Consider the following 12,286-nt stretch of genomic DNA (forward strand, 5'->3'; position numbering starts at 1 on the left):
AAAGTTAACTGCTGCGTCCCAATTCGCCGACATACTATGCCCTCAAAGTACGTACTGTTTTTGTGAAGAAAAAGTAGATACTTTTGAGTGTAGGCTATGGCATAAGAGTAGGCAAGCTTTGGGACATAGCCTACTAGTTTGTCATAATTTTGCGTCTTTAACGGACAGCTCTGCCGCTTAGTTATATCAATGATCTTGTCACAGTTAAAATCCTCTACATTTAATTTAATTTAATTTCCTACCGTATCGGAGAGAAATGAAGAAGCAAGTTGGTCTGCCATTCTTGTGTCTTTCATGCGGAGACTCCTCGTGTGTTTGCATAACGATGAATTTAAAAGTTAAAGTGCCCCTATCATGGATTTTTTGAAAATGACCTTTCATGCAGTGTGTACTATAGCTGTATGTGAATATAAACAGTCTGCAAAGTTGTAAAGTTGAAAGTGTATCATAAATCAAGTTAGTTTATTTTAAAAGAAAGAGTCGACTCTGAACCGCTCAAACGAGTCGTTTGGATTTCGAATCTATTTTCGTGAAGTTCATATGTCACGATTTACTACATTTGCATAATGCCCGCCATAATCTTGTCGTCAAGATGCAGTGCTCTCTTCTGTGAAAGTAAATTCGGTTTATTTTCACTTCAAAAGGATGAGGCTGTGAAGAATCAGTGGTTAAAATTCATCTTTAATCCTAAACTTTTGCTGTGTTCCCTTCATTTTACTGACGACTGATTCTCAAGTTCAACGGAGGATTCGCTCTCTGGAAAGATGGGTTAGTAACGTTAACGTTACCCAACTTACCCAGTTTATTTGGACCAACTTGCTCCTCAGAATCACAGCCTGTAAGTATGACTAAGTATTGATGTATATATTTTCTACCAGTGTTCAAGTTTGTGTTATATAGCCTAGTGTAGGTTTCCTGCTAACTGGCTAACTCACGTTATTACTGTCTTACTGAAATGCTTATATGCTAATCAGTTGTGGGCCACCTTTACCTAAAACTAAAGGCAGATTATCTGTCATTCTCACTACTTTGAGTAAAGAGAAATGATGGAGCTAGATTTATTTGACCAATATTTATGTTAGTCCTTAATGCTCGGCCGTTATTGATACAGTTCCCGCATGTTCACCGTTATAAATTAGAAATATACTCATTGGATTATTGATGGACATACACTTGTTAATGCTACTGGTGAGGAATTACAGTTGCAACATTTTATGTAACTTACCTCAAACTGAGTAGTGTGTCACTGAGAAACGTCCTGCTCGAGTTGTCTTTGCGATGGAGGTTCAGGTTGAATAACTAGTTCTTCCAATGTTTTATCTTCTGACTCGCGCTCAGATTGATTCTGTCTTTAGTTTAAGGTGTACAATTGCTGAGCCGTAGGAAGCCTCTGGATGGAGCTGAAGTTCAGTTAGGGCAATGGGCGTTTTTTGTTTAAGACGCGCTGTAGGCTATGTGGAAATAGATAACATGAATAAATATTTTTTCATCAGGTTAGATACTGATTATTAATCACTCAAACCCTTTTATCTAAACATTTCTACTTAACCATCGGTCTCGCGAATTCGCCATGTCTTTCGAGTTTGTAGTTCTAATCGAATCCTCGTCCAACGTGCAATGGGTTGTGGGCAATATTAGTCGATCGAGTGAGCATGGATCTGCACTTCGAATTCTAACTGTAAAAAAAGTAGACCATCCAAGTATCTTTGGAATACTAATTTCAGCACACTACGATTTGTGACACACTAATTCTAATTTCGAATACTATTTATCTATTAAGCGAATTGTGATGCAGGAAATCTTTTTTTTTTTCTTTTTTTTTAAAGAATTGGTTGAGGGAATGATTCAATGATCACTCCAAAAAAAGTTAGTGTTTCATTCAAAATCACTTGTTTGGCATAAATATCTGCTGAAAAACTGCAAAACTGCAATTGCTAAAACTGTGAGTCCGTTTCGCTGGTCTTGCAAACCATTCTGAGAAGGTTTTTACATCCCCAGTTTCTTAAAGTGCAGCACAACAAATATATGACTATTTGAGAATTAGTCAGATATTTGTAATGTATGTGACCTTGTGCTTTACCCCTGGCTGGGCAAAATGCCCAAAAAATCATATCTGGGTATTTTTTGGTTAAATGGCGATATACGATATATATATCAGTACTTTCTACGCTTTTCTATTTGGATAAAGAAAATCTTTATTTAAAAAAAATGTTATTTCACATCCTGCCCAATGATATCCTACAAACAATGTTGATTTTGAAGTATATGGAAACAAATATAGTGAATGTAAATGTCGGCTATGCAATATATTGTGTGCAAAAAGGTGATTAAAATCACATTACATTCTAACATTGTAACATTACAATCTAAAAACAAAAATAATGCTTTTGTTTTTAAATTGACTAAAGGCTAAACTAAAAATTAAATTAAAAACAAAAGCACAAACTAATTATATTAGCCTGCATTTGATTACCCCATTATAATGGTCACTTTCGTAAAAATATACTTACTTGTAGATTTAAAATTCCACATATGGCACATTTATTGTCTCCAACAACAAATATTTTAGCAATATGTAAATTTTAGTCAGATTTATTACGCTACTATTCTATTGTGCTCCGGCGCTCATTCACAGAAGCTTGAGTTTTAGCGGAGATTTACTTGCAGAAGGCTCGTCGGCTCTCCTGACAGTGAAATTGACATTTGTTTGACTTTCTAACATTTACAGATGGAGAATATACCTGTGAAATGTAAGGTAAGCACCGAGGAAAGCACCACATCTCAAACGCATTAAACAGTGCAAGTATTTATCTGTCAGTCAGCAACAGTATCTGACAGGGCAAGCTGCTTTAAACTTGTTAACTATATCTTATCAGTTATTTTGAAGCCCTTAATACTTGTAGCCTTCTATGTACTTTCACTGCAGCAGCTCACACTGCGTCCCCCGCTATTTTTCAGATGTGCTCGTATCAAACTACTGTATCGATATAAATGGTATTGCCTCATTCCATACCGTTTCTAAAAAATATATCGATATATCGTACAAACTCGATATACCACCCAGCCCTAGCTTTAACTAATTCCAATTTTGAATACTATTCAGGACGGATATGCAAATCTTGAGTTTTTTCCTGAATGAATCAGTGTTTGAAAGAATTGATTGAGTGAATGATTCAATGATTGAAAAAAGTCCCTTGTTCGACATAAATACCTGCTGAAAGATTGAAAAAATCCCCACCTCTAATGAGCAGACTGAAACGCTCAAACACAGACAAGCAGAGCAATGCAAACAGGGAAAAGCCCCAGTGCTGTTGCATTCTCCATGGAGCACATTTAAAGAAACGGACTGCACGACTATGTTTTATTCTGAAAAAAAGTCTGAAATTCAATGAAGGTAAACGTAAGTGACTGAAAGGTAATGTGACTGTGAGAGAAAGAGGGAGAGACAAAGTGCAACCAACTATATTGTTGTGATCGCCTGTGTGTATGTGAGTGGGCGAAATGGTGTGGGTGGAAAGGTAATGGCTTTGAGCATGTGGAGTGATGAACATCTCCCCGGCCGCACAACACAGGAGCTTCAGACTCTGTTTCAAAACTGATGAGTCATCTCGCACACCCCGTTTGTTCGTTTTTAGTCAGACATGGCCCAGAGAGCGCACTGTAGCTGCTCACCTACAGAAATCTAATTAGAGAGTCTGGATGTACAGGATTTCATCCATTTAATCCAGCTAACAGGGGCTTTATCCACACAGACACTAGCAGACCACATGGGGAGACGATGATAGCCTGAGACTGCATTGCTGTATCCTGTTTGCGTAGCTTTATCCTCTTCAGGCATTATGAGCTACCAGGATGCTAATTTATGCACTTATACATTCTCAAGGGCCTCTAACTTTTTTAAAGGAACATGTTTTCTGTGGAGAAGCTTTGATATTTTTTATTAATTTGAGATTGAGTGTACGATCCATAATTTCCACAGCTCGTAGGGTGTCAGCGGTATCACAACAACACCTTTGAACAGCAACACTTTCACATGGCTCTGTGGTGAGGTGTTTTCAAGCTTTGTTTCCAGCACAGCGCAAATTCCTGTGGTTCTTTGTGTGCTAAAGCATTAATTAAAGATATTTCTTGTATTTAGACGTATACATACTAAAGCACCTGAGTTAACAGATTCAAATTTTTTATAAACTGCATAAAGGATTTTTTTCAATGGCCAGGCCATTGTTCCTGTCTCTGCACTTTGTTATAGTGTGCAAAGTTCTCTAATGTGCACAAATAGATTAGATCTCTTGTTACGCTGATCTTAGTGCACTCGTGTGCTGTAATTATTTTTAGAATGCCCATCTGTTATCTAATAAGGTTTTTTTCTCTTTTTTTTTAAAGTGCATGCATTTTGAAAGCATCCTCCTGGAGAAAAAAACATTTTGATATCAAGATTTTTCTTATGATTCATCGCTGATAAATCTAGTACAAATGTCATTTCCTTTTCCGTGCACTCATTTTTCACACAAACCTCATCACTGAGATAAATAAGTAAACACAATGCTGTTATTGTTTGACTGGTCGGTTTGCTCTCAGTACAAGATGTGGCTGATCAAAATATGCAGTGTCTAAAGCCAAGAATAAGAACAAAAATTGGTTTGGCTCTAGTTTGAACTCTAAAAGAACCTTTAACCAACCACACACACACACACACATGCATAAACACCCACTCAATTGGCCTCAGCTGACAAACAATAACAACCTGTCAAGCATGGAAGTTCTGTCTTTCATCTGAATGTCTGAAGATGTTCTGCAGAGTAACAATTTTCTGTCCAGGATTTTAAGAGACCCCTGCCAAAAGCGAAGCTTAAAGGATTACTCACTCTCATGTCGTTCAAAACCTCTGTCTTTCTTTCTTCAGAATTTTTAAATTATGTGCTGGTCATTCTTTTCCTTGCTGTCGCAATGAATGGGGACGGAGGCTTGCGGTAACTGAAAGTAAGCTAAGCTGAGATAAAATGAAATAATTTATTTCATTTCATTTCTGCTTTCCAGTGAAGCAGGTGCATCTTAAACGGCAAGAAAATTCAATTTGGCAATTCAAAAAAATAAGTTAAAGTATTAAAATTACTAAAACAAAAATTTAATTTTTTTTTTTTTTTTTTTTTTTTAAATGGCAAATGCACATAACTAAAATTGAAAGGAAAATATAAAATAACAAGCAAAGCTAATTACTAAGCTAAAAAATACTATAATAGTATATAAACTATACTAAAATAACACTGCAGTATAAGTTAAACTCGAGGACCAGATCGAACAAAATCATTCAGATCAGGTTTGTGAACTGGATTACCTGAAAAGATCCCATTCAAAAAAAAAGATTTTCTCACAAATCAGGCATTACTTCTCTCATGAACAGGCCAATAAGAGGTCAAAAATATTCAGTGGATAATGACTTGGATTTAATCTATTGTATAACTTCAGAAGTATAGTATAGTGCCTTTTTTGACTATAAAAAAAGAACAATCTCTTTTATTTATTGTTTCTCTCTCTCTCTCTCTCTCTCTCTCTCTCTCTCTCTCTCTCTCTCTCTCTCTCTCTCTCTCTCTAAGTGAATGAAGTATATGTGAGAGTGTGGGTGAAAGTGTACGTCCTGTGTGCAGAGATGTGCAGTGTTCTCAGGGGGGAAGTGTTACCTGTCCTGTAGGTAACCTGAGCTGTTGTTAATATCCGTGTTGTGAATGGCGGTTAGCCTGCTCCCCGAGGCTCTGCTGGGGAAGCAGCGATTGACGTAATAAAAGCGCTTGGCTTGAACTGCTTCGTTGGCTGGCATCGGAGTTTACGTCTTTGCGCCTCTGTCGGGGCTTGCCTCGCACCTTAGCAAGCCAATATAGGGATGTCATTTGGCACCGTGTTGCTCTGCAGCGACCGCAAAGTCAATTAATCTTCTCCGAAATGAGTCATCAAGTGTGGCCGACTGTCGTGCATTCGACTGGTTCAAGGGGGGCCTGTTTTGATTTTACACCAGTCCTTACTGTTATGACTCATACCTTTCGGCAGCTTGCGGGATTTGACATGTCGTCTGATATTGCGCTGTACCTCTAACTTCAACCAGAACAATAAAACCACTTATTTAGCCATTTTCATGCAACCGTTTAGCAGTTCTTCCTGTACAGAGCTCTGATGATCTTTTCCGATACGCTATATAAAAAATGACTTTAAGCTCTTATACCAGGGGTGTCCAATCCTGCTCCTAGCAGAGCTAAATAAGATCTTTAGTATTAGAAACTTCCAAGTATGGTACGGATGGTGCAATTCCATAAAAATAAGGTAAATGGCAATGTGAAAAGTTTATATTGCAAATGCTGAATTAAGATCAAAGAATCCTGAAAAAAATGATCATGATTTCCACAAAAATATTAGGCAGCACAATGTGGAGTAATGATGCTGAGAATTCTGCTTTGCCATCACAAGTATAAATTATGTTTTAAAATATATTCAAAGAAAAATGTTGAAAAATTGCATATGTATATGAACATGTGCTTTCTACCTTATATATACATCTGCATACATGCGTGTCAGTACTTGTCCACTATCTTGCTTGAGGAGGTTCAGAGAAATTCATTCTGTAAGCGCTCCATTTGAGCCTTAGATATGACACTGTGTTGAAGTGGTAATTGCAGAGGGAAGATTTGGTGGTTTTTGTTTGTTTTAGCACCAGTGAGGGGCCACTTTCTCTCACTTGTAGGTTAGTTAGTAAAATAAATGGCCCCGTCCAAACTGCAAAGTCTACGTTATATCTCGCCTGTTCTCCCTATACCTGTCTGTTTGTCCACTGTAGAGCGATGGTGGGAATCAAAAGTCCCATGACTTTGATGATCTGCCTTAAATCAGTCACTCAGTGGGGCCCCTGGGAGAACACCACAGGGAACGGTCACAAAGTGCAGGAATGCTTCTCGAACTCCTTGGCACTTTCGTATGTGTACATTTAATCCTTGTAAAATGTTTCTTGTGCAACAGTCAACACCATAAATGATTGAAGTGTTCTGATCCTTCAGTAAAAAAGACTAATAGGAATGCTTTATATCTATGTAAGGTGCAGTGTGGAAGATTACGTTTAAATTATTTTGCCCGGGAATCATACAATAACTTTAATATTATTAAGTTAAGTGCACTAGATGATGTTCTTAAGGTGGGTCTTTTTTTTCTTTTCTTTTTTTATAACTTTCTATTTCTTTTCAAAATCAAGCAAATTATAAAATACCCTGAATTATAAAATAAGAAAAACAAATGAACTGTCTGTGGCGGCTAGATAATTCATAATTACAGTACATGCATGCTCCCTAGGGGAAGGATTCTACATTAGAAATGAGAATATTTTCAGTTGAAGCGCTCTAGTCTTGTGCAAACAGTAGGATGGTTTGGCACAAAGCTTGCTGGAATTATGTGCAGGTATAGGCTGCTTATACAAAGTCATCTCAGCTCTCTAGTACTTGGATGTTTAGAACAATCAATGTAGCTTATTGTTATTATTATTATTGCATTAATAGTAACTATTATCTTTTTATACCAGTGTTTTGTATGCTGGTTTAAAACACTTTTAACATGTTCATATTTTTTGCAATACAATTAACACAATGAAATCACACTGGCATAAGAGTCAACTAATGAAGGTATTTGAAAGGTTGAACTTCACAGGACAGGAGCATTTTTTTATGAATATCAGGACAGGGCAAGTTGTCACATTTGCTTTATCTTATAAATGTATTATTTGCTTTGCCTGAATTGTTTTGTTAATTTATTTAAGACAATAACAGTGGAAATATTCACTTTTTTTTTTCTTTACCAACACTTATGTGCCTATATTTTAATCGACTTTCAAAAATAAACACTGAAAAATATTCACTTGTAAAACAAATCTAACAAAAGTAAAACAAATAAAAATGTATTTAATAGACTAATTTGAAAGTCAGAAAATAGTAGTGACCTAGAATGATGTTCGGCAAACTGACTTTATTCAAAGTGATAATAAATACATTTGATTTTGTAAGCATATTGCATAGTTGTGCTTAGAGTCAGTTGTTTTATTTGTAATAACAATGAAATATGCCAAATTGTACTGACATAATATTTGGGCTGCCATAATAAAAAAATTCTAAACACATGCAAAAACAAGAGAAAACCAATAAAATATTATTAACTAATCATGTTGTAGTTAATGCATGCTTTTTCCTGAGCTTTTTTTTTTCTATTATTTTTTTGCATAGTAAAATAAAACTTGTAGCTGTAGTTTAGTTTACCCCCTTTTAAATAATAATAAAAAAAGAATCTTTCAAAAATAATGTTGTGTGTGTGTGTATATATATATATATATATGTATGTGTATATATATATATATATGTATATAAAAACGAAAACACAGTAACAGCATGGCACAAAATGATGTTGCCTACCGCATTTCAAACCGCATGTCAGTTTCAGTCTGTATGTATTCTATATGAAAGTCTCTCAAGACGTGGGTCCCAGTCCTCGTCTGGGATCAGCCTGTACTCGTGAAATTGGCGTCGGAACACCGCTACTCTAATTCGCGAACCGCGGCAGCGCACATATTTGGAGTAAAGTGCCTTGCCACTGGAGGCAGCAACGCAATGCGCAGCGCAGCGCTGTTGTGAATGAGGGCTGCGATGACGTCAGTGCGCGAATGTCAACAATGTAGCGATTGAGAGTAGGCGTTTCATTCGAGTGTAACAAACAGAGGAGACGGAGCCGCACGCTGCAGAGATCACCACACACACACATTTACACACACGCGTTTTTATAAACACTTTTACAACCATAAACGTGATATTTCTTTCCCCCTTAAAGAAAAAGAATTATTGTAAGAGCGCACCGCAAAAACGTGATCTCCCTGCAGCCCGGGGACTTTAGGAGTCTGCAAGGAAGTCATCATGTGAGAGGAAAAAAAATTGCTAAACGGACAAAAGGGCTGCATCACAAGGAAAAAAAACTAGGCTGAAGGTGAGTTGCATGATTATTATTATTATTATGTTTTTATCCGTGCGTTACATGTGCTTCATCTGTCGTAAATGGAAACGGAGAGACAAACTTGTGTTTTTGAGTGGGCTGTTTCACAGTACTTGGAGGCTTTGTTTCACGCTATACAGGCAAATATCACAGAAAGGGAAAAAGCTAGACCGCATGCCTGCCAGGGTTTACTTCAGCTGAAAACACACTCCCGTTTTAACGTAGTTACCACATCCTGTTGTGCAGCAGTGACAATAGTTTGAGTGTGTTTGCTAGTAGTGGGATGCACTGCGATCCCGGGGGGAGGAGGAGGGGTCAGGCATGGCTTGTTTTCGCTTAAAGAAAAGAAGTTGTCACTCGGCCTTGACCGACCATAACAACGACGGAGACCCCCGGTGTAGATTCCCGCCTCCTTTCCTTCCCATGAATGGAGGAGTTGAGAATTAAAGTGTTTTTTTTTTTTTTTTTTTTCATCGCAGTAGTTTAATAAATGTCGCAACGTTTAATATTCTTAACATGATTTGATTTTAAAATCACGATTATTTATCTATTATTATCAGAATTACACACGAGGGTTTAATCTAGAGAGCAGGCGCTGCATATATCAGCTCATCTCTGTTTCAAAGAGCAATCGGCTAAAAAAACACGGCTGGTTGGGAAATGTGCTTACTGCAGTGGGTTGTAAAAATGGGAAGCAAGCTGTCTTTGTTCTGCACATCTCTGATGTAAACCACAGCCATTGCATTACACACTCTGATTAATCCCCATAAAACCAGCAGCATATTTGCTGTGTAAGGGACGGCGAGCCTTATTTGGTTCAGCAACCAATGCAAACGTCTCGACTACCATTTAAAGGAACGAGGGAGCGTTATGAGCGCGCGCACGCTGGAATGCTGGATCTCCGGTCTTCCCTCAATGATGATGAACAAACTCAACGAACTGCACTCTATGATGCAGGTGTTTCGCATTATCACGTTAAGTTCCGCCTTGAATAATATGACTAATTTAACGGACACCGGCAGAGGTGGATGTAATAAGCGCGAGCGCGCATTCGGGAATGCGATGTGATAATTACTCATCTCTGCTATTGTAGAAAAATATCTGTAAAATAGATTTTTTTTTTTTTAAATATATATTTTATGTTAATTGGTTGTTAAGTTGTTGTGAATGACTTGGCGGTTTTATTCGCAGGTTTAAATCACTAATTCCCACACATTGATCCAAAAAGCCACTAAATAATAATAATAATAGGCATGAACCGGAAGGATGATTTTGTGGTGTGACTCCTCGACAATAATAATGTAGGCTATATGTGAATATAAATATATAGACCTGTATATTTTTCTTTTGGACATGATTCAGTTCATTTAATTAATTAATTCCCGGTTATTCAGTAAGTGAGTTGACAAGCGTCTGAATGAATCAATGTAATGAAGGCATTTGAAATGAGGTGATGCAGCAGTTTGAGCTGCGCGTGCATTCCTTTGTCTGCGGCGCTATTGAATCGTCCAGGATATTTTTCATTTGTCCACAGACTGAATTGGTCAACCGCCAACGTATCGTTAAGTAATTTTACATAGTTTTGAATGTTAAATTAATTTCACATTGTCCTAATAGCCTATTCATGCCATTGCTTCTTTTTACACTTGTCCCTTTTATAAAACTGTTTACACTTAAGCCCTCCCCTTTCTGTTATAAGCCTTTAAGACAGACTGTAGCAAACCAACAAAACCCACCGTATTGTCTTATTTAAAATAAAAAAATCAATATGATTTTAAGTTTGTAAATCGATTTGAATGTATAGAAACACGTGCATAATCTCGTGTTGTAGATATGACGCCATTGTCTCCCTGATGGAGATCACACAGATATGCTATATACATTTGCCATCAGCAGATGCCTTAAAGATATAGGCTAGTTTTATTTTTTTATTTTTCAAATGAGCATTCTGTCATCATTTACTCATTATTCCAACCCTGTCCAACTTTCTTCCTTCCTTGGAACACAAAAGGATATGTTGGGCAATGACAGCCTCAGTCACTGTTCACTAACATTGCATCTTTTTGCATCATACACTGAAAGTGAATGGTGACTAAAGCTGTCATTCTGCCTAACTCCTTTTGTGTTCCACGGAAGTAAATGATGCAAACTGAATATAAATTTAATAATTGTTACACATTTTTGTGTTGTGCTATAGGTCTGGTTTAAGGTAATTTACCTGAACTGTATAATAATAATCAGTTTATTAGATTTGTCCCCTAAACAAAAGTAATTGTGCTCTCTTTTAAAGTAGGGGTTTTCAGTTTTTTTAGATTCCACAGACCCCCTAAATATGATCATCCTTGTGTCATTTTAAAAGGCAGCTATTGTATATATTTTCATACATAAAGACCCCATTTATACTGTGTATAAATAAGTGAAAAATAATATGTGGGAAATATTTAGGTTATTTTACACAGTTTTTATTTTTTTTTTGTCTACAAAAAACTTTTATTTATTTATTTATTAAATCAATTTAGTATTATTTTAATATCTTTTTATTTTGATGTATTTTAATCCATTTTAATTTAGCATTTAAAAAAAAAAAAAAAATTCTCCCCTAAACTTTTCCATGGACCCCAAGTACTCCCTTTCAGCCCCCTCGGAGTCTCCGAAAGTTTGAAAACCCCATTTCTCCCCTAAACTTTTCCATGGACCCCAAGTACTCCCTTTCAGCCCCCTCAGAGTCTCCGTAAGTTTGAAAATCCCTGTTTTAAAGTACTATACATAAAACTCCTCCTATGCCAAGCTATCTTGTTCAATTTGATCAGATATACATTTTCTTATAGGGAAAGAAAGGCCACTGTCAGCACTCATAAAATAAAATCATATTCTCAGGGAGGATGAGTCTGCAGCGCAATTATAATAGCTTTATTAAGATCCCCCTCCATTTCTGATATAAATCCACCCTCAGTTTGTTTTCTCTGCAAGTCATTCTCTCATGATTTGCTAATTTTGCTTTGCTCACAACTCATTAGATATTTAGAATTAGAATGAATTATTCATCAAATGCAAATTCCCTAAATTAATGATTTGTATTATTTGTAATGTATTCTTTCTTTAAAGAACATGACTGAATATAGTCCATTCAAGATCAGTTTAACAGCAAGGGTTTTTTTTTTCTTTTCTTTTCTTTTTTTTTCTCAGGCGTTCTCATGCTGATGATTCATAAACTGACAGGTTTTAACAATAATTCTTCTAAAGAGCCTATCCCATTTATGGTTGAGTTTACGGATGGCGT

The 12,286-nt window shown here is 36.6% G+C and overlaps 1 protein-coding gene across 6 annotated transcripts in view; it reads left to right on the forward strand.

Moving 5' to 3' along the window:
* The first annotated feature begins 668 nt into the window (after positions 1 to 668).
* bach2b (BTB and CNC homology 1, basic leucine zipper transcription factor 2b) overlaps positions 669 to 12,286 on the forward strand; it is a 103,865-nt gene continuing 92,247 nt past the window's right edge. For 3 of the 6 annotated variants that reach the window (XM_079888328.1, XM_079888330.1, XM_079888332.1), the window contains exon 1: positions 8,705 to 9,000. Coding sequence is in view for 1 of the 6 variants with exons in the window: in XM_079888329.1 (XP_079744455.1) it covers positions 2,729 to 2,755 (27 nt within the window). In the remaining 5 variants the exon portion in view is untranslated. Of the gene's footprint in view, positions 839 to 2,728; positions 2,756 to 8,704; positions 9,001 to 12,286 lie in introns of those variants that run through there. The other 3 variants (XM_079888331.1, XM_079888334.1, XM_079888329.1) reach the window with 2 other exon arrangements.

This window comes from Squalius cephalus (assembly GCF_949319135.1).
Source record: "Squalius cephalus genome assembly, chromosome: 12".
NCBI lineage: Eukaryota > Metazoa > Chordata > Actinopteri > Cypriniformes > Leuciscidae > Squalius > Squalius cephalus.